Here is a 23,337-nt window from a genome sequence, read left to right on the forward strand (position 1 = left end):
CTTGCTCCTAAACCATTCTCCAGATAATTTATATTGCCATAGAGTACACTCAAAAAGGAATGTTTAATTAAGTGACTAACATCATGATCCTAAACACATTATGTGGCAATAAGTCCCATTGATTTTAGCAAAACAATCTTTCATGTAATGTGTTTAGGATCACTGTGTAAAGTGTCCATTCTTCATGGCTTTCCTTCTTCACATTGACCCAAGAAATAAATAGCCTTGACAAGAGAGAGAGAAAAGCAATGTTGTTTTCTTTTTTGGGGTCTGAAGCTAGGAAGCAAATAATGGTGCACAGCAGCTTCTGAAAGCTTGTTCTATAACAGTGTGGAAGTGTCGCCTAAGTAATGCCCTTTAAAAAAAGTGATATTGCAGTTTTAAAATTATGCATATAAAAACAGTGTTTCCTCCTTTAGCCTTCACTTATAGGCACAAAGGAAAATAACAAGGAACCCGTGCATTATTGAAAAATAAAAATAAAAATCCTGTTACATCATAAAACCTAGCAGTTATCTGGTGCAAGCAAAGACAGAATTGAAACTAAGCAAAATGAGATCTTCCTTTGCTGCCTTTAAAAGTTCCCTAAAATACTTGAGTCTAAAGCTATGCCTGTGCAAATCCTTGTCCCACTGAACTTTTTTTTTGTTACCCCAAAGTGCAATAGAATGTTTTCTTTAAGACTTCTTAGATTCTGAGAATATTCCCCTTTATTAAGCTGACTTAGGGCCATCATTTTCCCTATCCATTGCTAATGCTCAACAACAACTACCAGAGTTTTAGAAGACACCTGAAGGCAGCCCTGTTTAGGGAAGCTTTTAATATTTGACGGACTACTGTATTAATATCTTGTTGGAAGCTGCCCAGAGTGGCTTATATCATAAGGTAAAGGTAAAGGGACCCCTGACAGTTAAGTTCAGTCATGTCCAACTCTGGGGTTGTGGCTCTCATCTCGCGTTACTGGCCGAGGGAGCCGGCGTTTGTCCGCAGACAGCTTCCGGGTCATGTGGCCAGCATGACTAAACCACTTCTGGTGAACCAGAGCAGCGCATGGAAACGCCGTTTACCTTCCCGCTGGAGCAGTACCTATTTATCTACTTGCACTTTGACGTGCTTTCAAACTGCTAGGTGGGCAGGAGCTGGGACCGAACAACGGGAGCTCACCCCGCCATGGGGATTTGAACCGCTGACCTTCTGATCAGCAAGCCCTAGGCTCTGTGGTTTAACCCACAGCGTCACCCGCGTATGATATCATGATATCATACTTCTCAATTGTGTTTATTGCTTTTTTCTTCTCCTTGAATGAGACACATCGATGATCCCAGCCGACTGGAGATCACGTGGTGAATGGAATTACATAAAAGGATGGTTTTGCCAATCAGATTTGGCATATGAAGTCCACCAAGAGTGTGCCGAAGCTTTCTGTTAAATGGTGATCACACACTCAATGGAATGGCACCACAGCCAATCAGATTTGCCTACATGATGTCAACACAGCCAATGAAGAGATACGACAGATGAATAGGTGATTCCCCCTCCCCAACACACAAGCATTGGCAAAATATCACTGGAAGAAAGAGATGCCAAAATAGTTTTGGCTCAGCCCTAGTTAAGATATCCAAGAAAAGGAAATTTGAAGGGACAAATGGTTTGAGCACGTTGGGGCACCAAGTCAAGACTAGCTGTGCTGGCTACTGAAATAATTAACCTCAATTGGTTTAAATTAAGTCTGGCATGAGCTTGGCCCTTCTACAACAGGATTATCAACTGAGAACTAGACAAGCAGGATACCGGTAAGTTATAGCAAACTGTCTTCCTAGAGGAGTTCCTGGACAACCCTTTGACACATTCTTAAAATCTCCTTCATATATCTGAGATTTCTTTTTTAATGTGTCAAAGCAGATGCACCCCTTACTGGGCAGGCAATAAGAAGAACTTATGGGGGGGGAATTGATTGTATTTATAAAAATACATTTTTACATGGGAAAATTGCTTGGAACCTTTTATTCCTTAGCATGAAAAACACCCGCCAGTAATTGGCACCAGACATCAAGATATTTTGCTGCATCTCCTCCCACATTTTTATTTCCAGTAGAGTTTCAGAATCTAAGAAGCTTAGCTCACTACCTTGCCTCAGGGGGGAGGTAAAATGAAGGGGGGAAATGAGCATGCATTTCAGGAGCCATTATTTAAATTTTGTATTTCATCACGGCTCATATGAAATAAGGTAGCACAACATTAAAATAAAATTGTCTGGAAGCAAGAAACTGTTGCTCAGTGGTAGAGCATCCTAAGCTGTACCGGGTCAAATGAACTGAACTCCATGACACATTAAGAGCCCAAAGTAGAAACTCTCTTTGCAGCAATACATACAGCAATTTTGTGCATGGTTTGCCCACCTGCCCCCCTCGCACTTCGATGCCCCGGCATCTTATCTGCATAATTTAAATATCCCAAAGTATAGACGTGCTTTTACGTTGGCAAGATTGGACGTACTACCCTCTGCCGTGCTCGAAGGCCGATATCAGAAACTCCCCAGGGAGAATCGACTCTGCCCGTGTGGAGATGGAAACTTGGAGACAGCGTCACATGTTCTTCTGACCTGCCCCCTGTACAAAGACCTGAGGAGCGAGATCATTACTCCCCTCCTACTTTCCATCCCAGGTCGCTCATCAGCGGCCGCAATGTTTTATTTGTTAGCGGACCAGAACATCCAGACAACAGAGAAGGTTGCCAGATTCATTGAGAGGGCAATGAGACTAAGGGCCACAATTTGACAGACAACTCGAACGAGGCCACCACTTGAACGGCCTTTTAGCCTGGGGGTTTCATATGATTTATCAGTATATTTATATATTTGTGTACCTGACTGGTCTTTCTCCAGTATTTTTATCTGTTTTATCTGGCCTGTTGGCTACGTGAATAAAGTTTGATTTGATTTGATTAGAAAAATCAATACATTTGGAGTGGGCCTGTTTGGGCCTTTTGGCTTGGGGACCAAGTGGGTGGAGTAGCTTAGGGATCAGCTTGCTAGACCCAAGTCAGATTTTGAGAATGCTCATGATGGCAAGTGGCTGTAACATTTAGATATACAGTAGCATAATAAAGGAATCACTGTGCTCCCCACCCCCATTACACAGCCATAAGATTACGGTAGACTCGTAATCTGGGGGACCGGGTTCGCGTCTCCGCTCCTCCTCATGCAGCTGCTGGGTGACCTTGGGCTGGTCACACTTCTTTGAAGTCCCTCAGCCCCACTCACCTCACAGAGTGTTTGTTGTGGGGGAGGAAGGGAAAGGAGAATGTTAGCTGCTTTGAGACTCCTTCGGGTAGTGATAAAGCGGGATATCAAATCCAAACTCTTCTTCTTCTTCTTCTTAAAATGCTGCCCAAACAAAAGCTTTGTTGTTGCTTTAAAAGAAAAATGCTTTAGTGCAATCTACTGAATAATCAGTTTGGCAGGAAAATAAAACAAGATTGCAGCGAAAAGAGCACAGACACACAGTGGCCCCCATTCTGCATGCTCCTCGTATTACTGCTCAGACATCTCTCTCTTCCTGGAGAATCTCAAATAGTGCCTCCTGCAGAATGTAGCCATCGTTTCCTCTATCTTTCTCAGTCTTATTTATTTATTTATTTAACAGAAAATGTAGCCATATTGGGCAGAGAAGATGTGAAAAATGCTTCAGATGATCCTGCCCTCCCACTCTCCTTATGGGAGGTGAGAAACTCAGTAGGGAGGTTTAGAAGGGATGGTGGAGGCTGGAATGTACAGTAATAATGAGACAAAATTGGCATGAGAAATTATGTGTGTATACGTATTCCTAAAATACTTGTGCTGGCCTCTGGTCAAAAAAGAAAAGGGGGAAAAAGTCCATATGCAGAAAATATCTTCCAAATTTAGTTTATTAATCAGGAGCAAGAGGCATAATTTCTTTCTGCATCACAAGCAAAATGAACATCTGTTCACTTTTTGTCACATAGGTTTTTAATGCATGTGGGTGGGTGTGAACAGAGCCCTTGATATGTAATATTCTTCCCATCTGCACACCAGGTGGCACTGCATAGTTAATCAGAAGATAATAATTGGCACTAGGTGATTACTTACTTTTTAGGGATAAGGGAATAAATCAATCTTGCGACATAAAAAAATAAAATAAAGTGCACCAATGCTCAGACTTTTAATTTCTCTTTTGCTGCCCAATTTGGTAACGATCAATGAGATTATCTGATGACACTATTGTTTCCAATCGTATGTTAATTAGCACTGAACAAATGCAATTACAGAGAGGATCTTTCCATGAATGGTTTGATTTGCTCTTTCCGATATAGTTCTGTAACCTTCAGCTACGGAAAATTATATAGCATTTGAGCAGGAGGGAAGGGGGAGAATGTTGTCTGTGCATTCATTTAAAAAGGGCTACCCAGGACACAATAGGATTCACTGGCACGCAAGACCTCTAGGCAGCTAAGAAAGGAGTAACAGGTGCTATAGCAACATCACAGCTATATACAGAGGGAAGAAATAATGCACCCGACAAAGGCAGCCAAACCCCCCATGAAAGCATCTCACAATTTAGAGTTGCAAAAAGCTGCCCGATAACTGCATTCACCCCCTGCAAATGTAACCATTCCTCTACTGTGTTTCTACAAAGACTTAAGCTGTGAATGACTCGAGCAATGAGGATTCCAGCACTTCTCTAGGCAAAAGGAGCTCCTGAAACTCACTTTGAATATTCATCAGCCTAGCTTCCTTTTATTGCCCTTAGCCCTTTTCCAGCTCTGCTCCATGCTTCCTCTTTGGTGGCCTTTTGCAATAGTCAAGCGCAAGAGGAAAACGGCAGCGATAAAAACCGCTAGCACGGAATAGTTGCAGTTGTGCAAGTTCTACAGAACAAGAGAAATGGAACGAGTTAGCAGTCTCTTTGCGGAGTCAACGTTTTGACTGCATTATCCCAAGAGGAACTGCTACCTCATTGCGCTCCTCAGACCTTCAGGTAACCGAATTTAAATCAACGGTATTAATTTCTTCCTACTCTGATTGACATAGATTAATTCTGAAGTGTTAACACCCATAGTTACCTTTGTTTTGCATAAAGACGGGAGAGCCATTTGGTCCATATTTTAATGCAAATGTAACCTGAGTTGCACTTGCGGAAGCAATATGGGAACTGAAACACAGGTATCCTTTGAAATTTCAACTTCCATTTTGAGGTGCAGTTCCCCCGAGTGAAAAATGTGTAGAAAAACATACATACTCTCTACCCACTTATGCCCTACACATGAGTAGCACATGGATATGGCTTATGGTGACCCACAAAAGAAGATTATTCATGAAAACAACTGCAAAGCCATTAAAAAAAAAATGTGAGCAGCCAGGAACTCCATGAAATGCCCATCTAGTTGTTGCTGTTGTTATGGATACAAGTATTGTGTCTGCAATCAGCTGCAAAGCTGGCCTGTGGTCTTCTGTAAAAGAGATACATAGCTGTGGTGGTACAGCTCAGAATGGCCTGCCCCCATCAGTATCTCACTTCCTTGCAAAGCTGAACAATTAAGGGAGAGTCCTGGTCAATCTAGAAATGCTCAAGGGAAAGCTTTGATGTTTAAGCAGAATAAAAGTTTCTGGGAAGTTTTATTGGCCAATTAGTGGGGTGGGTGGGTGTGTTTAAAAAATAGGAAAATATTTCTGCTTTTGAGTAAAGGAAATCATCCCAATGTAGTTCAATGCCAATGTCTCCCACAATCAATCATTTTGAAACATACACTGGGCTTTAGGCAGCACAATGGTCCTTCTGTGTCTGAAGAATGAAGGAAGGAAGGAAGGAAGGAAGGAGGGAGGGAGGGAGGGAAGGAAGGAAAACCAACTGGAATTCAAAATTAATTATAGAAATGAAGGAGCTACATACCCCTACCTTATTGATTAATTTCTAAAGTTTGTGGCATTTTCCTTTAATAACTGATAATGAAAGTGATGGCAATTACACACAAGACACATGTAGCTAAGAGTGAATGTCTACAAATGTCATTTTGAAATTCAGGGTCTCCAAGCCATATATTTAAGGTTCCAGAATTTGTTTGTTTAAAAACACCGATTAGGTACAATTAATCATAACAGAAGCTTTTAGGCTAACAAAGATTAAAAGCAGGTGATTCCTTTAAAGCAGGTAGTGCCAGTGCACATTGTATGGTTGTTACCTGGTGACAGCTACAAAAATTTCCTGTAGTGGCTTTATCTGCACAGAAAGCCACTACAAGCAGCAAACAATTGAGGATTTTGTTCAATTCTTAATAGTGGAATGGATAAAGGTTCCTACTAGCAGTGCTTTTTTCAGGGGGTATTATTAAAAAGTGTGGCACTTAATGCAACAGTATCATGGTGAGTACCGTCACCTCTCTCTCTCTTGGTTAAAAAGTGTGACAGTTACTACACCAACTTCATGGTGAGTACCAGCATCTGTTTTTCTAGAGAGAGAAAAAGCACTGCCCACGACACACTATTGGATGTGAATGTCTCGCCACATAGAGCAATACCCATTATATGAGATGAGGGTTGGTGGGAATTCTGACCTTCTGACAACTGAAACACTCCCAACACAATGCAAAACAAGTTTGCAAAAGGTAAAAGCAGCTGTGATCTCCAGCCGGTAGAAACATCAGCTCCCTGTGTTTAGGATCTCATTTGCCTGGACCATGGTGACATCAACAACCAACACAACCATCACCTCTATTTTCACTCTCCAGTGTAACCAATGAAGGAATATGAGAAAAAACGCAACCCGATGCATGGTATTGAAAGAAAGCAGCTGCAGATTTGAGGACAGGGCCCAACTGGAATGAGAGAGGGAGAAGGCAGGGGAAAGATAAATGAAAACCATTGGGAAGAGAAGACCAGGCTTATCCACCCACTCAGAAGCAGTTAAATTTCCACACATTGTCAATTTCCAGCACTCTGTGGTCAACTAATTTCATGTCCAAGGGCATGAAAATTACCCTAGAGCAAACTCTCTGGTCATCTTAACATATCCTTTACATCAGTAGTGACCTAAGGGCTGCATTCACTGTAGACCAATCATCCAATGGCCACACATACCCTTGTGCAAATTAATTGAATCAAACAATGTAGTTTATTGTACAAAACTCACATATACACAAACAAAACTCACACATACGTACATTAGTAACGGATATGACCTCCGCTATTTTTAGGCAGCATTTGAACACGGTTTGGCATGGAGTGTACTGGTTTCGAACAGTCACTGTTGATTTTCGGATCCCTGTACCACACTTCAATCAGCGCCTGAATGAGCTTCTCCATAGTACAACAGTCTACAGCACAGAGACAACTTTTGCATATAGCCCACAAATTCCCAATGGGATTTACGTCTGGGGAATTCCCTGGCCAATCAAGTACCTGTATTTGCTGCTCTGTCATGAATTTCTTCACCACTTTCGATGTGTGACAGGGGGCTAGGTCCTGCTGCAATATCCCAGTACCATCAAGATGCCCCTTTTCCAGCTCTGGAATAACTCTCTTTCATAGAACCTCAATATATTGTGGCAAGTGCATCATTCCTTCTATTGACTGCAGGCTTCCGACACCATAATGATCAACTGACTTTTTGAGTTTGTTTTGAGTACAGGATTACGAGTAAGATAGAAAACATGCTTTGTTTCAATTAATTTGCACAAGGGTGCACTAGTAGCAAGTGTGTTCAAAGCAAAAGGGGGTGTTTGTGGGTATCCCACAAACTCCCTTACACAAGCACACATATATAGAATACATAGACTGCATATATTGCCCATCTCTCTCTCACTCCTCACACACACATCCCTCACATGCACTACAATGATGAAAATCATGCACTCACTTCTTTCCCTGCTTCCAAACTTCCAGAATTCTTATTTACCATGGTAGTGGTACATACAAGACAAAATCGCTTGCAGCTCACATGTCATAACCCTGGCATTTCCCTTATTGCATCTGCAAGCTCATTCTCAGCCCAAGGGGGATTTTTGTTTTGAAAAGAATCCTTCTAGCACCACTGGCCACCCTTATGCTGGCCTACTCTAGGACAGGCTTTTAGTGAGGCACTTCAGTAAGAAGGAATGTCAGGATTATCCCAAGTCTCTTATTCAGGATCTGGAACTGCAACACGATCGGCACTGAAGGGGGCATTTATGTGCTGCTGTGTTTCAACCAGCAGCTATACTGCAAGACATCTGGGGTTGGCATCCTGATCAAGTTTGCAGATGACACCAAATTGGGAGGGGTGGCTAATACCCCAGAGGACAGGATCACACTTCAAAATGACCTTAACAGATTAGACAACTGGGCAAGATGAATTTTAACAAGGAGAAATGTAAAGTACTACACTTGGGCAAAAGAAATGAAGAGCAGTACATGTGAAAAGGATCTAGGAGTCTTGGTAGACCACAAACTTGACATGAGTCAACAGTGTGATGCAGCAGCTAAAAAAGCCAATGCAATTCTGGGCTGCATCAATAGGAGTATAGTGTCTAGATCAAGGGAAGTAATAGTACCACTATATTCTGCTCTGGTCAGACCTCACCTGGAATACTGTGTCCAGTTCTGGGCACCACAGTTCAAGAAGGATACTGACAAGCTGGAACGTGTCCAGAAGAGGGCAACCAAAATGGTCAAAGGCCTGGAAACAATGCCTTATGAGGAACGACTTAGGGAGCTGGGTATGTTTAGCCTGGAGAAGAGAAGGTTAAGGGGTGATATGATAGCCATGTTCAAATATATAAAAGGATGTCATATAGAGGAGGGTGAAAGGTTGTTTTCTGCTGCTCCAGAGAAGTGGACACGGGGCAATGGATTCAAACTACAAGAAAGAAGATTCCACCTAAACATTAGTAAGAACTTCCTGACAGTGAGAGCTGTTCAGCAGTGGAATTTGCTACCAAGGAGTGTGGTGGAGTCTCCTTCTTTGGAGGTCTTTAAGCAGAGGCTTGACAGCCATCTGTCAGGAATGCGTTGATGGTGTTTCCTGCTTGGCAGGGGGTTGGACTGGATGGCCCTTGTGGTCTCTTCCAACTCTAGGATTCTATGATTCTATGGTTTGGAACCTGAAAGGTTTGGTGGGGTACATTAGGCTGGGCTGTATGGCACTGCAGTTGGAAAGAATTCAGGTTTAAGCATCTTCTTGCAGTACGCCAATTCTTTGCTTCAAATTGCATCCTTCCAGTGCCAAGATATATGGAATAGGGGAAGAGGCAAGTGCTCTGCAAATGCACTGGAACTAAGCTACACATTGCTCCTCAAAATCGGTACAATTCACCACCTCTACGCTGCCAAGAAACACCCTTTCTTGTTGCCTTTCAACTCTGTGAAACTGGTGGGCTGTCTTCAAAACTTGCTGTGATACTTTTCATTACCAGCACCACCATCAATCACACTAGTACTGGGAAACACATGCGTAGTGGTTGTACCAATCACACTGGCAGCAACTGGAGTAAGCAACAAACAGGCATAGACAAACTCACAATAGGATTCCTCTAGCAATAAAGCTCACATGTTTCATAATGCAACAAAGGACTAGGACAACAAGCTTGCTGGCCACAGGCATTCCATCCTCCCCATGTGGATTTGAGACCATGCAAAAGTGGAGTTGCACAGAACAGAAGTTGGAAGCAAGAAACATTTATAGCATAGCACAACAACACAACCGCTCACTTAAATGCAACTGTTAAAGCACCAATCTTTGTTTCCTATTTCCTGACTTTTTGGAGGTTGAGTCACCTTAATTCTGGTCTCAAACCTTTGGTTTGTTTGGATTTTTATTTTATTTTTTAGAATAATTGGATAAGTATATTTTGTTGCTGCAGGAACCTGTCCACCATGCACTTTCATACCTAATTGGACAGAAGTCCCCATTAATGCCAACTATTGGGGGAGGGGGGACAGGAATTGATGCCGGGGAAATTCAAACTGGGAAATTCATCAGTTCAATCCATTATTCTCACCACAGTCACCCCATTTTCACTAGTGAAAACAACTGCTGCTTTGCAAATGTAAAAGAATGGCAGCTACTCAAGGCAGCCTTGAATGCATGCTATGATCATGGAATGGATTCATCATAAAGCCAACGTGAGTGAGAACAGCTATAGCTCAGAGACAAACCACCTGTTTTGCATGTACAAAATTCGGGTTGTGGAGCTGGGGGGAAAGGACTTCTTCCTGAATCTCCGGAGAGTTGCTGTCAGTCAGAGGAGACAATAATAGGAGAGGTGGGTTCAATGGTTTGACAGAGCATAAGGCAGCTTCCTATGTACATTCCACTATGAGATCAGTATTAACACAGTAGGTCAAAAGGAAAGGAGCTCTTGATTTCACTTTTCCCCTCGCAGACATTATTTCTTGTCTGTACTCCTCACAAAATCCCAACTGTGCCTAGCCAAGCAATCTCAGAACAGAGGAAAGATTGCTGATAGTTTAGCCTAGCTCTCGGTTATAGAGACAACCAAAGCTTTTTATGTATTCCCACCTAACTTCTGGGATTTCCCCCCCCCTCCCTCCCTGAGCAAAGGGTGGGATGAAGAATGAAGGGTACATGGTTTGTCAGATGGATTAAATCAAGAGGGACGGTAACCTGGCATGTTGCCTCGTGTACAATTATCAAGAAATATGACCCCATGGAAATTCCTACGCGTGGAAGGTCTCAAACAATGAGAGGATTTAGGATTATATAAATCACAATGGCCTGTAGTATAATCACATGAGAGAACAAACCTGGAAAGCTTATTATACTGAATACCCAGATGGAGAACAACAGTTGTTGCTGTACTAAGAATTACCACTCTTGTAATCAATAACAAGGAAAAAAGAACAGTTGGGCAACTTGTTTCTTATTATGTTCACTTAGGCAACGTCTAGATCAATAAAGAGCATTAAGTCTCATACCACTCTTGGCTGTGCATACTCAATTTGCTGAGCGTATGCTGGGGAGGGATTTGGTTGTACATTCACATTCTTTTAGCAGATAAACATGCATTCCACTTGGAAAGCCATTGTTTAAATGCCGGGAAATTTTTTTTGCAGCATATCAATACAGCAAAAAGGGAAAAAGGGGGGGGGAGAGGTCTTGGTGAAGAATGCTAAATATATATTTTTAAGAAAATGAAAAACATAACCAGAGAGGTTATTGTTTATTGCCCTTAATTTCCAATAGCACTTATTGTTCCTAAGGTTGACATCTAGGCCATCTTCAAGGAAAAGAAGCAATTTTGGAGTATAGAAAACGTGTGTGTCTGTGATGTTGCCCGTATACCTCAACATCTACTAAGATCAGAGGAACTTCAACATATTTATGCTTCTTTCCTACTCCTTCCTCAATCTGCTCACTGCATGTTTTGGTTTTGACCTATAAAGCCTTAACCATCTCAGGACCGCAATACCTCAAGGACTGCCTCTTTTCGTATGAACCTACCCGGACCCTGAAATCATCATCTGAGGCCCTTCTTCATGTGCCTCTTCCTCGAGAGGTTCGGAGGGTGGCAACACAAGAAGGGGCCTTCTCTGCAGTGGCTCCCTGTCTGTGGAATGCTCTCCCCAGGGAAGTTCGCCCTGAGCCTTCATTATACGCCTTTAGTCACCAGGCAAAAACATTCCTTTTTAACCAGGACTTTGGTGGTTCTGATTTACATCCTATGCCCTGTTAAAATGTGTTTTTTGTGTGTGTGGTGGTGGTGGGGCTACTGGGTTGTTGTTTTTGTTTTTATTGTGTATTTTGTGGTTTTATAACTTGATTTTATTCTGTGATGCCCAGGGGTCTCAGGACAGTATATAAATTCTAATAATAATAATAATAATAATAATAATAATAATAATAATAATAATAATATAACCACATGTAAGATAACCACAGATCTCTTGATCTGGGCGTTGCTTTCTATGTATGGTGAAGATTGTAAGTGAATGAACCTGAGGATGATTCCAAAAGGGGAAACCAAGCCAGATGGGTAGGGTATAAATAATAAAATCATCATCATCATCAAATCTCAATGTGCATAGACATGTGAGTCATTAACGTCAAAACAGCCCTACTCTCTCTTTCTAGGTAGTCAATTAATGATGCTTTTGTCAAGATGGTTTTGGGAGATTCCTTCTACCTTGTCTTAATGACAGGTGCATGGAATTTGCAGGAGAGGAACAAGATGCAGGGGATACAATGCAGGACATGACGTATCCCCAGGATGTATTATATCTTTTGCACAGAGGGGAATTGCTTCCAGCTAGGGCTGTCACTCAATCAAAATCTTTGCTGACTAATGCTATGAGTTCCAATTGATTAACCAATTCAACAAATTTGCATAGAACTTGCATATAGGCCAAGACAGGGTACTTTGTTTTTCGATGATGCATACAAGTGTTATAGCTAGCATCGCCATAGAAGAGTTATTCCTGTGCAGAGGAAATGCCTCTTTCAGATAATACCTGAGATCTGCATGCATAAGTACAATACAGTGGTACCACGGGTTAAGAAGAAGAAGAAGAGGAGTTTGGATTTGATATCCCACTTTATCACTACCCGAAGGAGTCTCACTACCCGAAGGAGTCTTCCACAAGCAGAGATATTCACTAGACCAGGCATAGGCAAACTCAGCCCTCCAGATGTTTTGGGACTACAACTCCAATCATCCCTAGCTAACAGGACCAGTGGTCAGGGATGATGGGAGTTGTAGTCCCAAAACATCTGGGGGGGGCAGAGTTTGCTAATGCCTGCACTAGATCAAAAGCTTTAACATGGGTGCAAGTGTAATAATTCGATTATACCCTTTAAAAAATGCTGCCAAGTCACATTTATTCTATTGAATCCAACTAACTTGTTTACCAAATGCTTAATCTCTGCTTCCTCTATCTGCAGACAGCGCTAAAGTCTTGAACCGGAAGCTTGAAAAGCACATGGGCAGGCAGAACAGACCACACAAAAATAATAGTGGACAGCCCTTAAAATTACAATTATTGTAGTTTTTAAATTATGTATACTACTACCGTACCTACCTGCTTACCATAGTAAACATTAAGGGAAGGGCTACCAAAAAAAGCAATATGTTCCTTGTGTGTGTGTGTGTTGTTGTTTTTTTTTTTTTTTTTTTTAAAAAGATAATGTTGATCCTGCAATCTGCTGACATTAATTTAGCATAAATAAGTCCCCTAAGGATTTTGTTACTTAATGATCATATTGAGATCTTGACTAAATTAGTGACATCTATTAAATAAAGTGCTCCTTAGGAATGTGATAATTGTACTAGAACATATTGATTCAGGTTTTATTAACTCTGTCCCTAATATAACACAGCAGCCCATTGCCAAAGCCAACACCGTTTCATACTTCCACAGCCCCAGAGAAATATTTCATGTAGGTAATAGGCATAATTATATATTGGGGAAAGTGGTCGGTACCAGAGAAGGTCGCATTAAAACTAGTTAGAGGGTGGCGAAAGCTCCTCACATGCTAACGCTACCACTTCGTGAGGTTAGTGTTTAAAGGTCTCTTGCTGAGACACAGGAACACGGCCCGTTTATTACAGCATTAATCATACATACAATACTTCCAGTAAAACCAAGTACAGTACAGAGGAAGAATGATGAATCCCTACCAATTCCAATAAAGATTGCTTTGTAATCATCTTCCTTCAAGGCAGCGAGCGTCAATCCTTCTGCCGAAAGCCCTCCGCCGCAAATTATCTGAAAGATAATATTAGGAAGCTCATCATCACTTTATCAGTCACTTTTAAGCTCAAGACATTCAGAAGCTTCGTCCCGGTCATTCAATCAATCATTTTAAGAAAAATATAAAATTCCACTAAAGGCCCAAGGATTTTTTTTTTAAATGTTGTTGACCCTAGACTTATATCTGAGCCAAGACTGTGAACTTATAGCAGAAACTGATTAAATACCTTTGCTGGTTCTTTATGCGCACTTCTAAATGCAGTTCAAAGTGCTGGTGCTTACCTCCGTGGTCTGTGAAGAAACCTGCTCACTTTCTATGGTGGGCAGTGTAGCGGCCAAGCTGTGGGCCACGCCAGTTATCTGAAAATTGGCAGGGCTGGATCACCCAGCTGCCAGAAACTGGCCAATGCCAGCAGGTTTCGGGCAGGTGTTCCCTGGGGGGGTGGCCCCAACTGGCCAATAGGCATCATCATCATCATCTATTATTATTTATACCCCGCCCATCTGCTGGGTTTCCCCAGCCACTCTGGGCAGCTCCCAATAGAATATTAAAAACAAAAATAAAACATCAAGCATTGAAAACTTCCCTAAACAGGGCTGCCTTCAGATGTCTTCCAAAAGGCAGATAGTTGTTTATTTCCTTGACATCTGATTGGAGGGCGTTCCACAGGGCGGGCGCCACTACCGAGAAGGCCCTCTGTCTGGTTCCCTGTAGCTTCACTTCTTGTAGTGAGGGAACTGCTAGAAGGCCCTCGGAGCTGGACCTCAGTCTCTGGGCTGAACAATGGGGGTGGAGACGCTCCTTCAGGTATACTGGGCTGAGGCCTTTTAGGGCTTTAAACACCAGCACCAACACTTTGAATTGTGCTCAGAAACATATCGGGAGCCACTTGGGCCCACTCCCAGGAGGGAATAAATGGTGGCCTGCCCCAGTTCTTCTCCTCAGCCTTCATCAGACACCTTTGCTCCTGTAACAACTGGCCTAAGTACTGAGGTAACTTTGAAGGCACTCCTTCAGGTGCAACTGCCATCTGTGGTTAGGCAAGCAGCATCAAGACTGCTGTGCCCCATTTATGACATCCTTACAAAAGCTGCCCTGGTACCAACCTTACTATTGCGATTTTTTTTAATGTAGTACTTTATCATGCTATCACTTAGTCTCAACAATAAAAGGACCGCTAATAATCAGAGCATGAGGTCTTGCTGAACTTTGCTTCACCCCCTGCCCTTATACTGCTTCCTCTTCTGCTTACGCATTTCTAAACTACATGCAACTTGCTCCACTTGTTAGTGTCCATTACTGTCATGGTTCTCTTAAGCAGTGTTTGAAGTTGCTTGCTGGAACATGGTGAGAAAGGGCATAAAGATAGTTCAGCACTGAGGAGGGCTTTAGGATTTAGAAGGAAGCATCTGTAATAGAATGGAATGCATGGATAAGATAAGGAATTTCCTATCACAAGATGGCCACTAATTTTGATGGCTTTAAAAGTGACTTAGACAAACCGGTGGAGGAGATGGCTAACAGCTACTGTTCATGAGGACTATATGGCACTTCTAGGGACAGAGGCAGCAGGAGAGGATAGTGCCCTCATGTCCTGCTTGTGGACTATTTCTGAGTATCTATTTGGGCATGGTAGAAAACAAGATGCTGAACTAAATGACAGGCCTTTAGCCTGGTCACATAGAGCTCTTGTTATATTCTTAGGAAATGGTGTGGAGGGCTCCCTGGTCCTGAATGGGGTAACTGTGCCCCTAAAAGACCAGGTGCACAGCCTGTGAGTCATTTTGGACTCACAGCTGACCAAGGAGGTGCAGGATAATTCTGTATCCAGGACAGCTGTCTACCAGCTCCATCTGGAACGCAGGCATACCCAGAGGCATACCGAGCCACTTGGCGGCGCCTCCCTCCGTAGCATATGCGTCATGGTGCATGCGCTACAGAGCGCAGCCCGGGCGGACTGCGCAGTCCTGCGGGCTGCTGCGGACATGCACAGTCTGCCCAGACTCCCAAGTCGCCGCCCGGCACCCCTTCAATGTGGCGGCTGCTTGCGTGGAAGGCCTGCCGGGCAGTGGCATGGGAGTCGCACTCACGGGGGGGGGGTGGCCAGGTAGCGGCTTGGGTGTCAGTCCACCCGGACTCCCAAGCCGCCGCCCAGCAACCCTTCCATGTGAGCAGCCACCACACGGAAGGGACGAAAAAGGGGTGCCGGGCGGCGGCTTGGGAGTCACAACCGCGGGGGTGGTGGTGGCTCAGAGTGTCACCCTCCCCAAGCTAGAACACGGGGCGCCCCGCCCTCGCTACGCCACTGACCCTACCTGCCCACGGACTGTCTCGCCGGAGTGATGCATGCTCTAGTTATCTCTCGCTTGGATTACTGCAATGCGCTCTGTGGAGTTACCTTTGAAGGTGACCCGGAAACTACAACTAATCCAGAATGCGGCAGCTAGACTGGTGACTGGGAGTGGCTGCTGAGACCACGTAACACCGGTCTTGATCTACATTGGCTCCCAGTACGTTTCTGAGCACAATTCAAAGTGTTGGTGCTTTAAAGCCCTAAACAGCCTCGGTCCAGTATACCTGAAGGAGCGTCTCCACCCCCATCATTCTGCCCGGACACTGAGGTCCAGTGCCGAGGGCCTTCGGCCGGTTACCTCACTACGAGAAGCCACGTTGCAGGGAACCAGGCACAGGGCCTTCTCAGTAGTGGCACCCACCCTGTGGAACGCCCTCCCACCAGATATCAAAGAGAAAAACAACTACCAGACTTTTAGAAGACATATGAAGGCAGTCCTGTTTAGGGAGGCTTTTAATGTTTAATAGATTATTGTATTTTAATGTTCTGTTGGAAGCCGCCCAGAGTGGCTGGGGAAACCCAGCCAGATGGGTGGGGTAAAAATAGTATATTATTATTATTATTATTATTATTATTATTATTATTATTATTATTATTATTATTTGATTTGATTATTTGACATGTATTGTCACTATTGCATACTGAAATTCTAAGAAGACCCTGGACCTCCAACCAGAAGGATAGATACTCCTGCCAGTGACTCAGTGTCTTTCTACCTGGTTTGCATTTGTGAAAAAAATATTTAAAGAAGCAGGTTAAAAATAAAGAAAAGCTTTATTCCCATCCAAGTTGTAGACAGCACTACAAGCACATACACACACTGCGCGTGTTGAGTCGTCCATAACATTGAAGTGAATGGAAGATCTTTGCTAATATGGAAACCGAAGGTATATATCCAAGACCTTTAATTCTTGGTTGATTCAATGTTAAAAATCATCTTTCCCCCTCTATTCGTTTAAAAGATGTGGTATAACTCATAATTATGAAATGATAACCAAAGTACAGTTGCAATCCTCCTCAAACGGATACTTTATATTCACTGGGAACAAAACATTTATCATACAATGATGTGGATTACACACACACACTTGGGGTGGTGGGATTTAGTATTCTTTAGGCCTAGTCCTGTAACTTTCAAAAGCCCAAATTATTCTTAGAAAAAGAATTACATGCATAAATAACTTCCAGTGCTCAAGACAATATTGCATTCTTCATCTGAGAGCAGCGCAATTACTCTGATTTTGCCAAGGAAAGAGTTCTGCGCGGTGGATATGCAAAGAACTGAAAGAGATCTCTCCATCATACTCATTAAGGGCCATGATAATATCAGGAAAAATGAAAGGCTTTGGAAGTATTGCATCTTAACAGTGTGCCAGCATATACTTTGCTGCTTAATAGTTTTATTATCATGATATTAGCTCTGTGCAAATGATCACATACGTACAGGGACAACATTATGATAATCAATTAAAAATATACATCACAAAACACGAATAGCTGAGTCTTTTCAAGGAAGTTTAACAATCATGCAAGCCCCCCCCCCCCAAAAAATGTATTATTAATGCTCCACTTAGTTATTGTGCAAGACAGGTCTTCCTCCCGAGGTGATAACTGTACACATTGTAAGAAAATGGAAAGTGTCACGGATTAATGTTTTTCAACTAATATTTAACTTGCATAAAAGGAGGAAGAGGGGGCGGGGTGGAAACAGCAACACCACGACGTGATTAAAGAAATCAAATCCTTCCAATAGCTACACTGAACCCCTAAAGCAATTTAGGTATTTGTTTCTTACAGACAATTAATCACATGCAGGCAAGCCAGATGAGAACTATTGATTGCCCTTTTCCAAACTAGTGGCATTCAGACAGCAGACAGACAAATGCCCTGAGCAAGAGAAAGCATCTTCCTCCCTCTGTCTGGTGTAGCTTTTAATTGTTCTTCACTAATGTGCATGACATTTTGCTGTTAATCTTTGGTAGAGCTCGGCTCCCCCCCCTTTTTTTTCTTCCCTGCAAGCTATACCAAAGCAGTTTATATTTTTCATTACCTTCACTCCGAGGTCTTTCATAAGCTCAGTTTCAAAATGTACTACATCATATGGCAGCCGGAACTGGGGGATTTCAGATGTACTAGAGAGAACAAATAGAACAGAGCTGATGAAACATTTCCCAGCTGTTTTACAAAAGAGAAGGCATCCTGGAATATTAAACATTTAAACACACGCACACAGAGAGACAGGCAGGGCATACTTAAAGGTGCTAAACACAAAGCAGAAAGTACACCTTAAAACTTGCAAGAGCATGGCTAATCTAACGAACAGACAGCAGATACCCATGTTGGCACCTGTGGTAGAAACTCAAGGAAAATATTTCAACCCATGTAAAAAGATAAGGCATGCTGAAAAATGATATGGCATGCTATTATTATTTTTTTTAAAAAGCCACTTAGAATAAGAAGTAAATACTGTATAGGAAAAACGAAACTTATATTCATCTTTTTACCTAAAAGCAAAATATGCTTATTTAAAGCAAAAATAATAATAAATGTTATACGAAGACTTGCTATAATTGAATACATAAAAAGAAAAGGGTAACCACAAATCTCCGTGTTGGCACAGAGATCAGGTTCAGATTGGGTCTGACGCAGGTCACTAACAGCTGTATATTTTTTGAATATAAAGACCCCAGCAATGCAATATTTAAAGGGTAAGGACAGAAGTTTACCATAACGCTCCTGGGTAGATTGGAAATGTTATCTAGTCTTCCCCCGTCCCGCGCCCCAATTAATTTGTTAAGAAGTAACTGGCACATCAGTTTCACCAAACCTGGGATCAAGATTGCAGCTCTTTATCCTCTTTACCTTCTTTCCTGTTTCCATAATACATAAAGGTCCCAGTTTCAGGTAGGTAGCCGTGTTGGTCTGCCATAGTCAAAACAAAATAAAATAAAAAATTCCTTCCAGTAGCACCTTAGAGACCAACTAACTTTGTTCTTGGTATGCGCTTTCGTGTATCTGAAGAAGTGTGCATGCACACGAAAGCTCATACCAAGAACAAACTTAGTTGGTCTCTAAGGTGCTACTGGAAGGAATTTTTTATTTTATTTTGGTTTGACATAAAGGTCCAGTTTTCCAAATCCTCACTACGCAAAATTTCACTTATCCAAACATAGATATGCAGAAACCTCACTAAACACACAGCTGATTCAGATATCTAAACAACTTGCCCACTTCCTTGTTTGTGCTTTGCTGGTTGATGGCAGCCAATTTCCGAAAGGAAACCAAGGAGAAAATGAGGGTGGGCGAGAGAAAGATCAGCCAAATAATCAAAAGATCAGGAGAGATCGAACATAAAAGTTTTTCTTTTGTCTCTCTTTTGCTTGTTGGCTGCAGTCATTTTAGGAAAACCATAGTGGGAGTGGGGAGAGTGGTCATGGATTAGAAATGTTCCCATAGGAAATAATGGGGAACATTGGCTCATTATGGGAACACTCACCTAATGTAAGGTCCTTGGAAGGTTGCTCATGAGTAACCAGGCAAAACTCCAGCCGTTCCTTTAGTAGTTTTATTGTGCATACTATGTACAGTGCAGAGCTTAAAAGTTCATGTCTGTATCAAACGTCTGCAGAATCCAGGAGTGGCCCCTTCCGGTTCTGATCTCAACATAAGAGCTTTGGTATACGAAATCCCCACCTCCCCTCTTTTCGTTTCACCCCTCTATGCATTTGGGGCAATGGAAATGGCGTGTCCCTCTCCTCTCCCTCTGCGTGAGGGGAGTGCAGGGTCTCTCCAACATCCCCAGAGCCTCAGCTCTCAGTTCCCTGGGCTGCCTCCCCCTCCCTACTGGAGACATCGCTGTCTCCCCTGCTGGAAGAGGAAGTGCTACTGGTCAGGTGGGACTGGGGCTCTCTGTAGTATCCCGAGAGCCCTTCCACCACCCTGCACTGAGCCTGGGACAATCCCCTGACACCTAACAAATGATTTCCTGGAATCACATTGTGTTCAGAAAGTGTGACCTGCAGGTATTTGTGTTAATAAAATATTCCCCTTCCTGCATGAGCAGTTACTCACAAGCCCCCAAAACAAAAACAGAGATGAATACATCAGGTAAAAAACGTAAAGGACCCCTGGACAGTTAAGTCCAGTCAAAGGCGACAGTTAAGTCCAGTCAAAGGCGACATCTCACTTTCAGGTCGAGGGAGACGACGTTTGTCCACAGACAGCTTTCCAGGTCATGTGGCCAGCATGACTAAACCACTTCTGGTGCAACAGAACACTGTGACGGAAACCAGAGCACATGGAAATGCCATTTACCTTCCCTCCACAGCAGTACCTATTTATCTACTTGCACTGGCATGCTTTCGAACTGCTAGGATGGCAGGAACTGGGACAGAGCAACGGGGGCTCACCCCGTCATGGGGAGTCGAACTGCTGACCTTCTGATCAGCAAGTCCAAGAGGTTCAGTGTTTTAGACCACAGTGCTACCTGTGTCCAGGTATCCCTCTTCTAGACCAAGCCAATACATGTCAGTTTGTATCCCTCAGTTCAGCTCCTGGATCCCTCCATAGTTCTCTCCTGGTTTCCTCTTTCTGCAGCAGCCAATAATGCTATTTAGAACTTTCTAGTAGTATTTCAGATCTGCTTTAGTCCTTTTCCCTCTCTTGTAGTCTCTTTTAACTCCAGCCCTTCAACTTTCTGACTCCACAAATGCTCGTTTCTAGCTTGATTTATATACTGAATTTTCACTTCCCCTCCAAAACCTTTCGACAATCAACAAGGTGACTACTCTCCTTTTAAGCTTCTGATTCTCCTTAACTGCTAGGTTCTTAGTATGAACCTTGGATCCTCCTGTGAACGACAAGCCCATTGCACAAAACATTCTCTTATACTCTTAACCTCCCTGTAAACTTTTGACCCTCCTGTGCATGGGAGCCTTTAAAGCAAGCAAGCAACTGTTTAACAATCCAAGTCTTTCAACCAAAAACCAAACACAAAATGGCTGAAAGTTTTATCTCCTCACAGGCAGCATTATGATAAAATGTAGTGTAGATTGCTTAAACCTACTACCTTGAATACGTGGCATCAAACTATTGAGGAAATTGCTAAGAAGAGCAAGAGGGTCTCTGCTGTGCAACTACCCAACATTCTATGCCCCTTCCTAATAATTTATTGGCCACTTTTATGCTTTTAAGCTTTATGTTCATGCTGTTCCTTTCCTTGGGGCTTTTAACTTCATAAACTGCCTAGTCGTACCTTGGAAGTCGAATGGAATCCATTCTTGAAGTCCATTCGACTTCCAAAACGTTCAGAAACCAAAGTGTGGCTTCTGATTGGCTGCAGGAGGCTCCTGCAGCCAATCAGAAGCCGCAGAAGCCTCATCGGTTGTTTGGGTTCCAAAGAACTTTCGCAAACTGGAACACTCACTTCTGGATTTGTGGCATTCGGGAGCCAAAACATCTGAGTACCAAGGTGTTCAAGATCCAAGGTACGACTATATGATAGAAATCTATAGCTATATGATGGTGTAAGAATGCATATGAAATTAATTTATTAAAATGAATGGCCTGATTCTGTCTTCAGTGTTGCTACTCAGCAAAAGCTACAAAAGTTAGAAGTGGAAGACTGAACCTCAAATTCCCTCCCCAAATGCTATCCATATTGAATAAATAAAAGTATATTGTTTACAATAAAAAGATGAACTGGGGCTTTTTAGGGGGTGAGGGGATTTGATACTTAGAATGAATATTTTGCAGAAAACCATGTCCCCCCACCCCTACACTTCAAATTGTTGTGGAGTGGAATGATGAAAACATGGTGTTCAGAATGCTTTATTTCCAAATTTAATTATACTTTATATAATTAATTTAATTCCAAATTTAATTTAAATCTACCTTAAGCCCCCAACATAGCCTTCCTTTTCAAATATGGTGATATTCGAGTAGCCCAATCGAGCCAGAAAGGTGGCACAGCTGATGCTTGCAGGCCCTGCTCCAAGAAGAGCTATCTTAGCATGGTAGGCTTCCGGCATTTCTTCTGGCGATGGCAAGGATGGACTTCTACTCTGAGGAATATTCATTGCTCTGAATACCTGAAAAGGAAATACATTAAAGTAGTTAATGAGTACAGGAGACAATACCCCTCTCTTCAAGCCACAACAGTTAAGTTGTTTGGAAAATGTCCATTCGTAGAGTTTGTCATCACATATGAAAAGGGTAATTCTCAGTGTTAAGTATTACTGTAAGTAAGTTCACCGCACAGTGAACACTGAAGTTGCAAACTGTCCTTAGGGAATGTATTCCAATGACTGCCAATCACAGACAGCTGCTGCCAGGGACTGGCAGGACACTGATGAGTGTGCACCGGGAGAAAGCGGGCTGGAGTCTGACTCGGGAGAGGGGGATCACTGATTTGTGGGGGACTGTTCCAGCCAGGAATCAGAGACTGGGGAAGCTTCAGAGATGGAGGGTGGAGCACAAGATGGATAAGAAAAAGAGGCAGGCCAGGCAAGTGAAGGGCCAGATGCTATGCCACCCTCTCCTGCACCACTGTCCCCTGGAACCAGAAGGGGATTGAAATGGGAGGAGCAGAGGAAGTTGCCACGCAGGCGCAGTCTTTGGCTCCATGTGCCCAGCCTGTCAGGGGAAGATGCATAAACTGGTGGAAGGGGAATGGTCGCCTGTTGCTGCAACTGCTCCATAGAGCACAGACCTTGGAATAGCTGCCTAGACACTAGATTGGTGTGCACAGGTATCCAGAGCTGTAGAAGCAATAGTGTTATCTTTGACAATAAAGAATTAACTATCTGTAAGTGCATTCCTTTGGCTGGGAAGCATCCTTGACAACTGCAGAGAATCTGAGATTTACTTGCCATTTGCCTCCACTTTTATCTGTTGGATCGCGTGATGGAAGATTTGTGGGGAGCGGGGCGGTCAAAAGCAATGATAGCTGGGGCAAGCTATGATTCTTCCTTACAACCTAAAATAGGTTTCATGGGAGTGAATTCTACTTATTTAGAATGTATTTTTAATCAAGTAATTCCAGTCCAGGTGAATAAATAATATAGAGAACCACATAGATGTCACCGTTATTAGATCCCACACACGCCCAGCCCAAAAAACCCAGGACCAGAAGCATTTATTTGACAGAAGTAGACCAAACCAAGAGTCTAGTCAATTGTAATTTTAAATGAAGAAAAGTTGAGCATGACTGCAATGTAGTGGTTGAGAAATCATGCAGCCATGCAAGAAATTCTAAAAATTCAAGGTTGAGTGCCTTGCTTTTAA

General features: G+C 42.8%; 1 protein-coding gene across 2 annotated transcripts in view; it reads right to left on the reverse strand.

Moving 5' to 3' along the window:
* DPYD (dihydropyrimidine dehydrogenase) overlaps positions 1 to 23,337 on the reverse strand; it is a 495,134-nt gene that overhangs the window by 307,536 nt on the left and 164,261 nt on the right. For both annotated transcript variants that reach the window (XM_033151582.1, XM_033151583.1), the window contains exons 6-8: positions 21,946 to 22,142; positions 18,104 to 18,185; positions 13,627 to 13,714 (exon numbers count right to left, since the gene is read on the reverse strand). In XM_033151582.1, coding sequence (XP_033007473.1) covers positions 13,627 to 13,714; positions 18,104 to 18,185; positions 21,946 to 22,142 — 367 coding nt within the window. The remainder of the gene's footprint in view (positions 1 to 13,626; positions 13,715 to 18,103; positions 18,186 to 21,945; positions 22,143 to 23,337) is intronic.

This window comes from Lacerta agilis, chromosome 6 (assembly GCF_009819535.1).
Source record: "Lacerta agilis isolate rLacAgi1 chromosome 6, rLacAgi1.pri, whole genome shotgun sequence".
Classification (NCBI taxonomy): domain Eukaryota; kingdom Metazoa; phylum Chordata; class Lepidosauria; order Squamata; family Lacertidae; genus Lacerta; species Lacerta agilis.